General features: G+C 44.3%; 1 protein-coding gene across 1 annotated transcript in view; it reads left to right on the forward strand.

Moving 5' to 3' along the window:
• The first annotated feature begins 321 nt into the window (after positions 1 to 321).
• LOC124616129 overlaps positions 322 to 14,871 on the forward strand; it is a 202,080-nt gene continuing 187,530 nt past the window's right edge. The window contains exon 1 of the mRNA XM_047144397.1: positions 322 to 882. Within this exon, the coding sequence (XP_047000353.1) occupies positions 337 to 882 (546 nt within the window). The 5' untranslated portion in view covers positions 322 to 336. The remainder of the gene's footprint in view (positions 883 to 14,871) is intronic.

Consider the following 14,871-nt stretch of genomic DNA (forward strand, 5'->3'; position numbering starts at 1 on the left):
CCGGCCTTGCAGAATCAGCACTCGGAGAAACGAATAATGAATTACACCCTTTGAAACGGGGACTACAAGGTGCCTTTTGTTCGTTTATTATCGTCATTTCGAGTCAATACTCACTGGGTAATAAACTTGCGAGCGAGTGAGCTAGCGAGGTAGGTGCATGACTGAGACCCCTACTGGCAACCTACTGAACTGCTACTTCCGACTGCTGCTAAAATGAATGTTTAATTTCTTAAATGAAAATCCATACCATCTTTTCGAAGCACCCTGTATTATAATAATCTAGCACAGATAATTTCTGTTCCACGCATCGTGTTCAGCACTGACACAGTACTACCAATGGCATCCGGTTGGACTGAGGATCCATATCCGCGTCAGCAGTCGCATTATGAGCTGCTGTCGTACACGGATTTCGATCGGTACGAGCCACACACGGAGGAAGGGCTGACAATCCTCCGCAGGAAAGTGGGTTATGCCTTCTACGGTCCACCGACAAGGGGGCCAGACCTCAGAAACGGCTACACCGGATACAGCGGGAACCGCCTCGGGACGGTCAAAGCCGTAGCTAGTTGCTTAATAGAGCTGAACGGGAAGAAGACATCTGGAAACAGAGATCAACTGGATATGGCTATTGTCTTCGTCTTTGTAGACTACAGAGACGAGGTACTGCAGTTCCCCGTCTTCCGAGTGTGCATGTCAGAATCGGAGTGCAATTTCGTCGACGCCAACTGCCGTGTGTACTCTACGTGGAACAATTTTCTGGAAACTAATGAGCTGCCCCCGGGAAGGTGCTGCTGGCCACTCAACGGCGTCTACTGCGGCGACGCGCAGGGCAACGTACAAGTGGAGTGGGGCGTCACACCTGCAACAACTAATGAAATACAGGTACACAGGATTTTAACCTTCTTTTCTGATTGCCCTGTTTTCCTTATTATTTGTTTCATTAATATTAATTACTGATTTACACTATTGGATACCTCAAGGTGATATGATTGCTTTGACGAGAGTCGACTGGATGTGGGTCCTCGTCAGGGGAAGAAAATCGTTACGTCATATTAACTATTTTTATGTGACTGGATACAAATCCCACACAATGGCTCAGAGTGAAAGAGGGTTTTCGCCCCATCGTCGCATTTTCATATCTCAGCTTTGAACGTTTTGTAGAATTATCCCAGACATGTGATGAAATTTAAAGACAAAGCAACCGGAATCGGCCGCTGCATTGTAATCACCACAAAGTGAGCGTCTCATGCCATATGTAACCGTTAAATTTTATTTTGTTGTTTTATGTTGTTGTTATAACTTAACTGGTTTCCCATTCTTAAACTTTCGTTCATGTTTGTGTTGCAATGTTAACCAGAACAACGCAGGCAGTGTGTTCACATAAACGTTATCTGATGAAAAGAATCGCCAAATCCTACTGAAACTGTAGGTCTGTGTTAGAGTAGTATAACAGGGCAGTTTGTCAGGCAAATCACGTCACTGATGACATCATCGATAAGTCATGGGATCTCCTCACCCCAACTGTCAACCTCCAATCTTAACCCCACCCCCAACACCAACCCCATCCCCAACTCCACTGTCACACCCACCTCTACCTTCATCAGACATAAGCCAGTCGCCCTATGTATAAAATGGTTCAAATTCAAATTTTGGTGGGAAATTCACAGTGCTATTTACCTTCATGAGGGAGCAGATTTCGTGCTAAAATTGACGTGGAAATTCAATGACTTGTTGCATGTATGATACCTGTCGTCATTTAGAAATCCTATGGAGGCGGATGATCTGAAGTATGCACGATAAAAGTTCGTGTATGATCCACAACATATTTCCAGAGTGCTGTCAGTTTCACTCCTGACACCACTATCGAGTTATTGCGTTTGTATTTCCTTATTGAAACGGAGCCAAAAACCTGTGTGTGTGGAATCTTATGAGACTTAAGGTCATCAGTCCCTAAGCTTACTACTTAACCTAAATTATCCTAAGGACAAAGACACACACCCATGCCCGAGAGAGGACTCGAACCTCCACCGGGACCAGCCTCACAGTCCATGACTGTAGTGCCCTATACCGCTCGGCTAATCCCGCGCGGCCGCTGAAATCCTGAGCTGTGTTACTGGGCAATACTACAGTCGTCAGTCACTAGTCGACGTAGCAGTCTACTGGTCATGGCAGTTTAGTTTCTCGTCTCAAAATGTTTTGTACAAGTATGGTGCAGAAAATTACTCTTTTAAGATTTCAGTCTTTTTCATTGTCTATATTTACCACATTTTTGATGGGTATGATTCAAATTGTCAATACGTATAAGCGTTTATAATTTATATAAAAAACATCAACCAGCCACATAAAGATAATAAACCTTTTTAAACCATACATGTGGCTGGTAGCTGTTTTTTATATAAATTATAAACCTTAAGTACAACATCCACGTTTCTCAACATGTCGACTTTCGACAAAATAACGTATAAGCGTGTTTCATTCTCAAATGTTGATGCTACATGGCTTCCACATATACGTTCGTATGGTCGGTAACTCTCTAATGTTGGTTATGTTATTGTTGGTAAACATCGGCCATCCGTTCTAGATACGATTTATTATTGTGATGAATTTTGCAATCATAGAATCGAAGTATTGTTTCCCGCTTAAAAGAGGGCGCACGAGTATCTGCCGTCTGGAGGACGAATGTGCCTCTCTAGACTTTAAATTTCCATCCGGAATGTAGCTGTGTTGGCTTATACTTCTCACTAGCTACGTCAGTAGTCCTCTCATTCCCTTTTGAGATCTGGCTACAGAAACAATCTAGTGCCTCTCAATCCCCACATTCCTTATTCACTCCCCTGCATCCACCCCTTCTCTGTCACTTGGGTTAAAGTACAAGTGTTTTCATGTTCCTGGACGTTTCATCTCGGGACCCTATAAGATACATGGTGCGGCTCTTAGCAGCTTTACAGAGATCACTTCTTGTTGAAAAATATTACTCTTCCGTGTAATACATTACTTAGAAGGTAAGGAATGGTGGAACTAACTCGGAATGTAGGCAGTGTGAATATATAATTTTGTTTAATTACGTCTGGACAGTCAAAGTAACTGATAGTAGCCAATAAAAAGAAAACTGCTTAGTATATATCTATCTCAAACTCATGATAAATAACGTGCGAGTAAACGATGCAGCAACCTTACCTGAATATCTTCACGCTTCTGAAATCAGTCTCCACAAAATCATATTTCCAAAACGCAGCGTCCTCTGCATTTGCATACATGTGTTCTGCTAGTTATGTCCAGACCACTCAGCAGCGTAACCAACACCCGGTTCCTTTACTTATTTATCAATGAATGCTACTGGCCACGACACTGTTGCCGACATCCTAAGATCACACTGCTTATACTCAGAACCTCCGCGGGCGTAAGATATCGACTATTGAAGACTTCAGTTTGAAAAAATATGTAGTGTCCAAATATGAAGCATGACACATAACTTTCGTTGAAAACCAAAACCTTACATAGGCTACGTCGTATTCTCATACTAACGTCAAGCGACTGATGGAAGAAATCGTTTAGCTGCTTGTTTGGCCAAATCCTCTTCTTATCGCTTTATACCTGGATAAATTACTGCATGAAAGAAGAAAGAAAAAAAATGTTATTTTGTAACCAGTAATGAAATGTTACAGAGCACATAAGGTCAAATCTAAGATATGCTATACATTTCAGGTATAACTGGATATGTCGCTTATTTGTGACAACAGGGCTTTGAGAAACTGAACGCTGCCAACAATTCATATAACAGGATTTGACTTAAATTTTCATAATAGGTGTGTAGAATTTATATGATTTGAAAAAAAAAAATACTTGGTGGCATTCATTTTACATAATACTGTATAATACAATATAGTCTTAATCGTAAAATACTCGGAAGCAGTTTACTCTCTAGTTAAAACACACATGCACGTTACACTTACAACAAATGAATACTGTCTATCCTTTACAATTTGATATTGTGTCCGTAGTGTGAGACCAGATATCAACTGCATTAATTCGCGTGGACAAAACTCTAATCGGATGTAGGATCCTGATGCTTCTTGGGTAATAATTCTGCCATATATTGGTTCAAGCTCTATTTCTCTTCATATTTGTCACGCATTTTCTGTGCTAGCAGAGTGGCCCTACAACTGTGGATCTGAATTCTCGTAGATCATTTTGTTCACTACGGGGAATTTTGAAACTCTCACAGACCATCTCCCCGGATGATACATACACTGTATTATGAACACAGCTGGTCACTGTAGTAGTATGGTGCTACAAATTAACGGAAATATTTGTTTGCACCTCATTTGCTTTCACATCTTGCATGTACCAACAAAGGTACAACATCCTACTGATGTGTATTTTACACAAAGTATTTCGAAATAACTTCGGCGTGCATCTACTTTATTATATCAAACTGTAATTTACGTCACGTCTTACATACCATACAAGAAATAAATAAACTTCAGGACTGAACTTCTCTTTTCGTCTAGCTGTATTTGTCCAAAAATTGAAGATAAATTTTCGTGCATGTATCATGTGCGATCGGAAAGACACCCTGCAAGTATACGAAACACGCAGAAGACGGAATCACATGTCAGACCCTTCGTTAGCTTTGTGTGGAATCTTTACCTACCGTCAGTGCAACCCAAAAACAAATAACCTATTTGTCAGCGTCCTTTAGATATGATGCAAATTTTCAATCCTTGTATTGAGGGATTAACATAAATATAAAATAATTGAATAGCATAATAACTAATGTATTCCAAACCAAGATACACTACGTGATCCAAAGTATACGGACCCATGGCTGAAAATTACTTACAAGTTCGTGGCGCCCTCCATCGTTAATTCTGGAATTCAGTACGGTGTTGGCCCACCCCTAGCCTTGATGACAGCTTCCACTCTAGCAGGCATACGTTCAATAAGGTGCAGCAAGGTCTCTTGGGGAATGGCAGCCCATTATTCACTGAGTGCTGCACTGAGGAGAGGTATCGATGTCGGTCGGTGTGGCCTGGCACGAAATCAGCGTTCCAAAACATCCCAAAGGTGTTCTATAGGATTCAGGTCAGGACTTTGTGCAGGTCAGTCCATTACAGGAATGTTATTGTTGTGTAACCACTCCACCACAGGGCGTGCATTGTGAACAGGTACTGGATCGCGTTGCAAGATGCAGTCGCGTCCCCGAGAATGGCTCTGAGCACTACGGGACTTAACATCTATGGTCAGCAGTCCCGTAGAACTTAAAACTACTTAAACCTAACTAACCTAAGGACAGCACACAACACCCAGCCATCACGAGGCAGAGAAAATCCCTGACCCCGCCGGGAATCGAACCCCGGAACCCGGGTGTGGGAAGCGAGAACGCTACCGCACGACCACGAGATGCGGGCGCGTCCCCGACTTGTTCTTCAACAGTGGGAAGCACGAAAATGCTTAAAACATCAATGTAGGCCTGTGCTGTGATAGTTTCACGCAAAACGGCAAGAGGTCCAAGCACCCTCCATGAGAAACACGGCCACACCATAAAACCACCGCCTCCGAATTTTACTGTTGGCACTACCCACGCTGACAGATGACGTTCACCGGGCATTCGCCAAACCCACACCTGCCATCGGATCGCCACATTGTGTACGTGTTTCGCCACTCCACACAACGTATTTCGACTGTTCAGTCGTCCAATGTTTACTTCTTTTACACCATGCGAGGCGTCGTTTGGCATTTACCGGCGTGATGCGTGGCTTATGAGAAGCCGCTGGACCATGAAATCCAAGTTTTCTCACCTCTCGCCTAACTGTCACAGTATTTGCAGTGGATCCTGATGCAGTTTGGAATTCCTGTGTGAAGCTCTGGATAGATGTCTGCCTATTACACATTACGACCCTCTTCAACTGTCGGCAGTCCCTGTCAGTCAACAGACGAGATCGGCCTGCATGGTTTTGTGCCGTACGTGTCCCTTCATGTTTCCACTTCACTATCACATCGGAAACATTGGACCTAGGGATGTTAAGGAGTGAGGAAATCTCGTGTACAGACGTATGACACAAGTGACACCCAATCACCTGACCACGTTCGAAGTCCGTGAGTTCCGCGGAGTGCCCCATTCTGTCTCTCGCGATGTCTAATGACTACTGAGGTCGATGATATGGAGTACTTGGCAGTAGGTGGCAGCACGATGCACCTAATATGAAAAACCTATGTTTATGATGGTGTCCGGATACTTTTTATCACATAGTGTTACTTGACACTTCCATTTCGGTTAGGCAAACTTGTTAGAAAAACAATTGGTTATGTTAAAATCAATTGGTGCTGAAGCTGATTTTTACTTCTGTGTTTTTGAATAGTCTTGCTAATTTGTCAGATACTATTCCAAGATATGGCATTTTTACATATTTGACTGCTGTGGCACTGTCAGTTGTGACTGCAGGTCGACGTTTGTTCAGTTTATTTTTTTTCTGTTGTGACATGGTGTTAATGAGAGAAGGGTCATGTCTATTGTTTATTGCAGTATATGTTATGGTTTCCATTTCTTGTAGGAGTTCTGTATGTTGAAGTGGAAATTTGTGTGCTCTGTACAGCATTGATCTATATGCAGCTTTTTTGTGGGAGGAGGGATGTGTTGAGGAGTTTGGTATAGTGGTGTCAGGGCCAGTAGGTTTTCTGTAAATATTGAAAGGTACCTTTTGGTTCTGTTTTGATATTTTGCTTTGCTTTGCAACATTGTGTCCAGATATTTAAACGACGTGATTGAGTCCAGGAGGACACTAATAAGGCTATAACCGAACATTATGGATTTGTTTTTGCTATTCACCCACATTAATACATTTTTCTACGGTCAGATCTAGCTGCCGTTCATCCCACCAACTAGGACTTTGCCTAAGTCATCCTGTATCCGCACTCATCTTCGATCTTGACAGGTTACAGCAAGGAACAGGACTGCTACAGCTGAGGGATCAAACGCAGTTGGCGATTTAATGTAACAATATTCTTTATTTAGCAGAACATGATAGCATTACACATTGGTAACAGCGAGCTCTTAGCCCACAAAAATTTAAAATCATCTAATGCATAAAAACGTAAATCCAGAAGTCAACACACGACCACAGTCTCTTCAACCAGGAGCCTGACTGCAAGCAGCTGCACATTATGGAAGAGGCAACCAGTTAGGGGTGCTGCTGCCAGTAACACTTTACCGTCCCCCACCCCTAACCTGCCATCCCTCCCCTCATTCGTGACACTGGTTAGATTTGACTGCGTACAAATTGAGACTTTGTATGGGAGCTGATGAACGCGCAGTGGAGCTCCCCACAAACCAAACATCATCACCAATCATCCTAGCCCGCTTCATTAAAGCGTCACGCAGCCAATCACACCGCAGCAAAGGTAAGCCAAATGGCAGAGCCGACAGACACACAGCGAGATCCAAAGATAAAGAAAAGGCGCTACGTCTCACATACAGTCCCGTGTACTACAATATCATCAGCAAACAACCGTAGACCGTTGCCCAACCTTTCCACCAGAGCGTTTATGTATATAGAAAATACGCTGAAGAGCCAAATAAGCTGGTACACCTGCCTAATATCGTGTAAGACCTCCGCGAGCTCGCAGAAGTGCCCCAACACGACGTTGTACGACTCGAAAAATGTCGGAAGTAGTGCTGCAGGGAACTGACACCATGATTCTCTCAGGGCTGTCTATAAAGAATGCAAAGGCGTGGAGATCTCTTCTGAACGGCACTTTGCAGAGCATCCCAGATATGCTCACGTCTGGGGAGACTGGTTTCTAGTGGAAATGTTTAAACTCAGAAGCGAGCTCCTGGAGCTACTTTGTAGCATTTCTGGACGCGTGGAGTGTCGCATTGTCCCGCTGGAATTGGTCAAGTCCGACGGAATGCACAATGGACATGAACAGATGCAGGTGATCAAACAGGATGCTTACAAACGTGTCACATGTCAGAGCCGTATCTGGACGTATCAGGGGTCCCATATCACTCCAACTGCACACGACCCAGCCCTTACAGAGCCAGCTTGAACAGTCCCCTGCTGACATGAGGGTCCATGGATTAGTGAGATTGTCTCTATACCCGTACACGTCCATCCGCTCGATATAATTCGAAACGAGACTCGTCCGACCAGACAACATGTTTCCAATCATCAACACTCCAGTGCCGGTGTCGACGGGCCCAGGCGAGGCGTAATGCTTTGTGTCGCGCAGTCATCATGGGTACACGAGTGGGCCCATATTGATGATGCTTCGTTGAATGGTTCGACCCACTGACACATTCCGATGGCAAAGCATTGAAATCTGCAGCAGTTTGAGAAAGGGTTGCAATTCTATCACGCTGATCGATTCTGTTCAGTCGTCTTAGCTTCCGTTTTTGCAGGATCTTTTTCCGGCCACAGCTATGTCGGAGATTTGATGTTTTATCTGATTCCTGATATTCACGGTACACTGGCGGAATGGTCGTACGGGAAAATCCCACTTGATCGCTGCCTTGAAGATGCTGTGTCCTATCGCACGTACGTCGAGAATAACACCACGTTCAACATCACATAAATCTTGATAACGTGCCACTGTAGCCGCAGTAACCGATCTAGCAACTGTGCCAGACATGTGTTGTCTCTTATAGGTATTGTCGACCGCAGTGCCGTATCCTGCCTCTTTACATATCTCTGTCGCATGCCTATACCAGTTTCTTTGGCGCTCAGTTAAATAGCGGCCCTATCAAACTTCTCAGGGGCATTCCTGATTATACCCCTGTCTCTGATGAACTCTCGCCGTCGGTGAGAACATGCTGGTATCTATTACGTAAAATGCCTTCGAGCCCACACATATATTTGTAAACCTTTTCCATGTACTTGTACCTTCTTCAACAGCCGGCTGTGGGGCACCGTTTCATATGCTTTTCGGAAATCTATAAATATTCAATCTGTCTGCTGCCGTTCATCCGTAGTTTGCAGTTCATCATGTGAAGGCAAGCTGAGTTCCGCACGAGCAATGCTATCTAAAACCGTGCTGATTCTTGGACATAAACTTCGCTGTGGCAAGGAAATTTGTTATGTTGGAACCGAGAACACTTTCAAGAGTTCTGCATTAACCCGATTTAAGGATATTTGTATGTAATTTTCCTTTCTTTTACCATCCTTTAAACAGGAGCCACCTGCGCTTTGTACCAGTCGCTTGGGACTTTGCGCTACGCGAGACATTCGCAATAAATACAAGCTAAGTAAAGGGCCAAAGCCGTAGAGAACTCTTTGGATACCCGAACTGTAGTTGCATCCGGATCTGGCTACTTGTTTGTTTATAACTCTTTCAGTTGCTTTTCTACGACAGCTGTGCTTCTTACTATGTCAGAGTCTGTGCGATAATCAAAAGACGATACGTTTGTACGATTCTCCTGCATGAATAATTTCTTAAGAGCGAAGTTTGAAACTTGGTCCTTCATTTTGCTATCGTCTACTGTCAAATCAGACTGGTCAACGAGTGACTGACGAAAGGAAGCGTTAGGCCCGCTTAGTGTTCTGACGTAATGTCAGAACTGTCTCGGATTCTCTGCCAGATGTTTGGCTAAGGTGTGACGGTGGTAGTTGTCGTATGCTTCGGGCATAAATGTTTTCACAGACGCACGAATCTCAAATAACCTTTGTCTTATGAACCGAGAATGTAAGAACTTGTGCCTCCTCAGCATTTTTCGAATTTCGTTGTTAAACTATGGTGGGTCTTTTCTGTCCTTTACCGATTTACTAGGCACATAATTCTCTAGAAAACTGTTTACAATCTCCTTAAACTTTGACCATATATCCTCTACATCCATCTTACTGGAACTAAATGATGTCAATTCACAGTCTAGCTGAGATCCTAACCAACGCTTATCTGCTCTGTCTAGCAGAAACACTTCCCTAGCCTTCTTGACCGATTTTTTAACTTTGTTAGTCATAGTTGGTATAATAACATCATGACCGCTAAATTTCGTTTCTATACGGACGTTGTCGATAATGTCAGGCGTATTCATAGCTACAAGATCTAAGATGTTTCCGTCGCGTGTGGGCTGCCGAAATAGCTGCTCAAGAAAGTTTTCTGGAAACGTGTTCAAATGTATTTCACATGACTGTCTGTCTGTACCCTGTGTGATGAGTCCATAGGCATCCCAGTGGTCGGTTAATGTCGCCTCCGAGAAGTATTGCATAATCCGGGTATTTACGGTGCTACTGACCATTGACTCTCATTGAGATTTCTCCCTCCTGTAGACGAATACAGTCGTATGGTCGCATGTACTGTTGGGAATTTTGTGTATTACTGACTCAAATAACCTTAAGAAGGCTATTTATAGCTGATATCTGGATATGTAAGAGTAATAACAAACCAGTGACACTGCGACTGATTGATGTATTCCTATCCGTCCCTATGCGCTACAGACTGCCTAAAATTATACATGCAGTTAAAAATGCGAGATTACACCTCTAAATAGAAAAACAAGCTTGAAATTTAAGATATATACGAGAATTCCGGAAAAAAATTTGTGCACCAGGTAAGACGACGTGTATTTCGATCTGATGATGGCATATGACACCGGGGAGATAGATGTACTGACACTGATTTCAACATCGTCCGCCAACAGAGAGCGTAGTGGCGTACTTACCGCAGCTAGATGTGTGCCCTCCCTTTAATATAGGATACTCACACCCAGAAGACTCAGTGTGGTGCAGACGTGTGAAGGAAGCAGAAAGTCATGCCACAGAGACGTAGTGCTTCCTACAGCTAAGTGAGTGACTTTGAAAGGGGTCAAATTGTGGCCTTCCGAGTGGCGGGATGGTTCTTTCGGAGATCTGCCACACAAGTTGGACGCGGTTTCGCCAGTTGTGCAACTATTCTGGTATCAGTAATCACGCGAACATTCTCACAATCGTTGACGAGGTTCTGGACTTCCACCCAGCACAGGTACCCGACAGGATCGTTGTATTTTAAAGGCAGCAGTGACAGATCTTACAGCTACCACAGCACAGATAAGGCTTGTGCGACCACACGTGTCAACACGAATCGTTGCCAACTGGTTGTTAGCAATGGGAGTACGGGCAAACACACGTCTAGGCCGTCTTTCACTAACGTCATCGACTCGCACGGGTCGACTTGTAAGATGGAATGGCGCCCCGTGCTTTTCAGCAACGAAAGAAGATTCTCTCTGTATACAAGTGAGTGTGGTTTGCGCTTACGACATAGACCTGGTGAGTGCTGTCTTAGAGTGCTTTCCTCCAGGACACACTGGTCCCATCCCAGGCTTTATGGTCAGCGGTGCGATATGCTGCAACTCTCCTTCACCTTTGGTGTTTCTTGAGTGGTCGACAGCCAGCGCTCGGTATGTGTAGAATGTTGTTAATCTCATGCCGTTCTTGCAACAGGAAGGTGATGCTTTGTTCCAACAGGATAACGCTAGCCCACATACCTCCCGTGAAACTCAACGACCTCTTCAAGTCATGCAGCAATATCCCTGGCCAACACGATCTCAGAACATATCTCCAATCGAGAACATGAGGGATATGATGGGGTGAGAAGTGATTCGCGATACTCGTCAACCAACAACTCTTACATAATTACGTGAACAGGTCGAGCATGCGTGGCATAACGTATCCCAGGACAGGATTCACCAGATGCCAGAGCCAGCGCATGCATTGCCGCCCGTGGGGGCCACACCACATGCGGGTGTTTCAGCAAGAGTCGATACCTGGTACCTCAGAACCACTTGTGTTGTCGATCTGTAATGGTAGTCATTTTGTGTACTCCATATGTACTGAAAGATCTGGAAACCTCTAAAAGGGTGTACTAACCCTTTTTCCAGCAGTGTATTATAAAAAGACAGAAACAGCTAAATACGTAATCTTCCGCTCTGGAGACGTGAACAGTCTCCACCAGGGAGCCGGACTCATACATAAGCATTTAGCAACGTCGGCTAAAGCCATTGGGGAGACTGAAATAACTGGTCGCACAGCAAACTTTCTTGCCCCTAGAGCACAAAGTGTGGTACAACGAAGTTAACTAGAGTAAAATTTCGAAACAAACTGCTAGGGAACACAGGTTGACGTAGGTATGAGAGGCGCTGCTGCCCCCCCCCCCTTCCGCCCCCACCCTCCCCCACGCCCCAGTGGTCGGAGTTCCTCTCTTCTAGCCTATGTCCACAAGAACGCTGCTACGACGTTAAACGTCAAGCGAGTTGCTCCACTCAGTTGGCCACACTCCCGACGGTAAGAAGCCACGACAAGTACCTGGATGGATTTTGGCGATGAACCACGGACCCACAATACGAGGCTACTCCAGCCAGCGCGGAGTAAAATTATGACCCACTCCCAGCTCTGTTCCTCGGCGAACCTCACTGACGACTGAAAGTCAAGACAGCTAGCCTCCTGTCCACACAGTGTATCACTCCGGCAGCCACACCCTCTGGCCAAAGATAAATACACTTGAGAGCATTACATGACCTATCGTTTCACTGCATGGCTTGGCCTCCTACCTGATAACTCTAACCCCCATTGTACGGCGCCTCAATAACATTATTTATTTGCTATTTTCTTTTAGTCTGTTATTTGCATAAAAGAACAGACCGAATGTTGCACATGAATATAAAGTTTTAACATAATTTCAAATATGTAGCAATAACTTCAGCATTATGCTACTTATGGGGAGGTGGGGGGGAATCTACATAGAATAACTACATTAAAACAAAAATACTACTAATAATAATAATAACAACCAAGAAAAAATTCTGTGTACTACAATTTCCACACCCGGTGCAGAGATATCTGTTCATCTGCAATACTGAAGGCACTCACTATGGACTATTACGCTATGCGGCATTGATAGATCACAAATTTTGTAACTTATATTTCTGGATTATACTACAACAACATTATACTACACAGTGCTACAGTACACGACATTAAACTACTATACTTGGTATCAGAACCAAGCTGGATCTCTCATTAGTCTCGATGGCTATCACCGGCGCACTGAGGTGCAACTCAGGATTCTCAGGTGCTGTGCTGCTGTGCCACCCAAGGTGTAGAGATTGGGAGATGGCTGTCAGGGTCTCAGGAAGTCCTTCCTGGCAGTCTCCGAGGATCGTCTCCTCACTGCTGTCAGATGGCTGTTGTGCCGTGGCGCGTCTCGCTAATATGATTTAAGTCCTCAATGACGACAACACAGACCTCCTCTTTCCCTTCAGGACTCTCATTGTGGAGACGTCCCACACCTTCCTCTTGAAACATGTGATTGAGGATATTATCCACCACTTTCTCTGGCCCTCTTATATGTCTAACACAGAAATGGAACACCAAAATGTTTTCAGCCCGGCACGAAATTCGACTAGTCTTAGAGGGACGCGCTAAGACCAAAGAGAGCACCTAATTTTACGTCTCGACCAAAAATTCTTATGAAAAAAAATACCACCACGGACGTTGTCTCAAGATACAGCTGTCGTACATATCAGCCATGTAGCAGGATGGACATCCATAGATACAATTTACGTTTTTCAAGTATGAAAAGTACTACGAGAACATCTAGCTCTTAGGTGGATTAACTACTCTCCGTTGGGGACAACGATCTGGATGCGTAAGCTACTGGCTTATGGTTACCATCTCGTTCCTACAGTAGTACAGCAATGACACCCACGTTTGAAGCGTGTGTCTTGACGGCGAACGGACACTTTCCGTCCAGCACCATCAACAAGGTAGCGTTCCTGAGGGCAGTTTTTAGTGCCTCAAACGCCAACTGTTGATGACTGTCCACGTGAACAGCTCACCCTTGTGCCGCATCTTTTCCCAGGGTGCAGCTAATTCTGCCAATTTAGGCAAAATTTTCCCAAAACAAATTTTCCATGCCGTCAGCCGGGCTATTTTAGGCGGCTGGAAGCTGTTGATCGTCTTTAAAAAAATAGTTCAAATTGCTCTGAGCACTATGGGACTTAACATCTGAGGTCATCAGTCCTCTAGAACTTAGAACTACTTAAACCTAACTAACCAAAGGACATCACACACATCCGTGCCCGAGGCAGGATTCGAACCTGCGACCGTAGCAGTCGTGCGGGTTCCGGACTGAAGCGCCTATAACCGCTCGGTCACCACGGCCGACTTATTACAAACTTCCACTTCATCGACGTAATAATAATCGACCTTGAATTTAACATCGGCAAGAACAAAGTCGAGAAGCTAGACAGCGTAGTGGCTCCATTAGATAACCCATACAGCACCTAATTAAAATCATAAAGGTTCAAGTCCGCGACAAACGCTGTGACTGTCTTGGAGTCCCATTAGCAAGATTTGGTAACAGACCTTATCGCGATCAAGCACGGTGAAAAACCGGACCATAACAAACCAGATAAGACAGTGTTATAAGTCAGGAAGAGGAACTGACTCAACTAGCCTTTTGATTTAGGTTAAGGTAATCAGCCACCGGCCCATAGCTCCTACCATTGCCCTTGGCTACAAGAAAGATGAGAGAAGTATAAAGTGAGGCAGGTTTAATAACTCCGTCACTTAACATACTTCCCACGACCGTAAGACTTTCATTTTTGGAGGGTAGAACCCATAGCGCACCTGATCCGTAAGCTGACTGCTATACTGTGTATTACTAGTTACACCCAACCTATCTGTTAGTACCTCTAGTGCTTCGCTAGCCAATAATAGTGCGATTCAAACCCCCAGATTCAGTCTCCACTTTGCAGATGCCCAATAACTTGGAATGTTGGCATAACCTAAACCTTTGCAATGGACAGAAACCAAATTTAAAAAACCTACACGAGCAGTCCAAGACTAGCCCGATATTTTTAACAAAATCGTCTCGCAACTACAGCTTAATACGCAACCC

Source organism: Schistocerca americana, chromosome 5, assembly GCF_021461395.2.
Source record: "Schistocerca americana isolate TAMUIC-IGC-003095 chromosome 5, iqSchAmer2.1, whole genome shotgun sequence".
NCBI classification, from domain to species: Eukaryota; Metazoa; Arthropoda; class Insecta; order Orthoptera; family Acrididae; genus Schistocerca; species Schistocerca americana.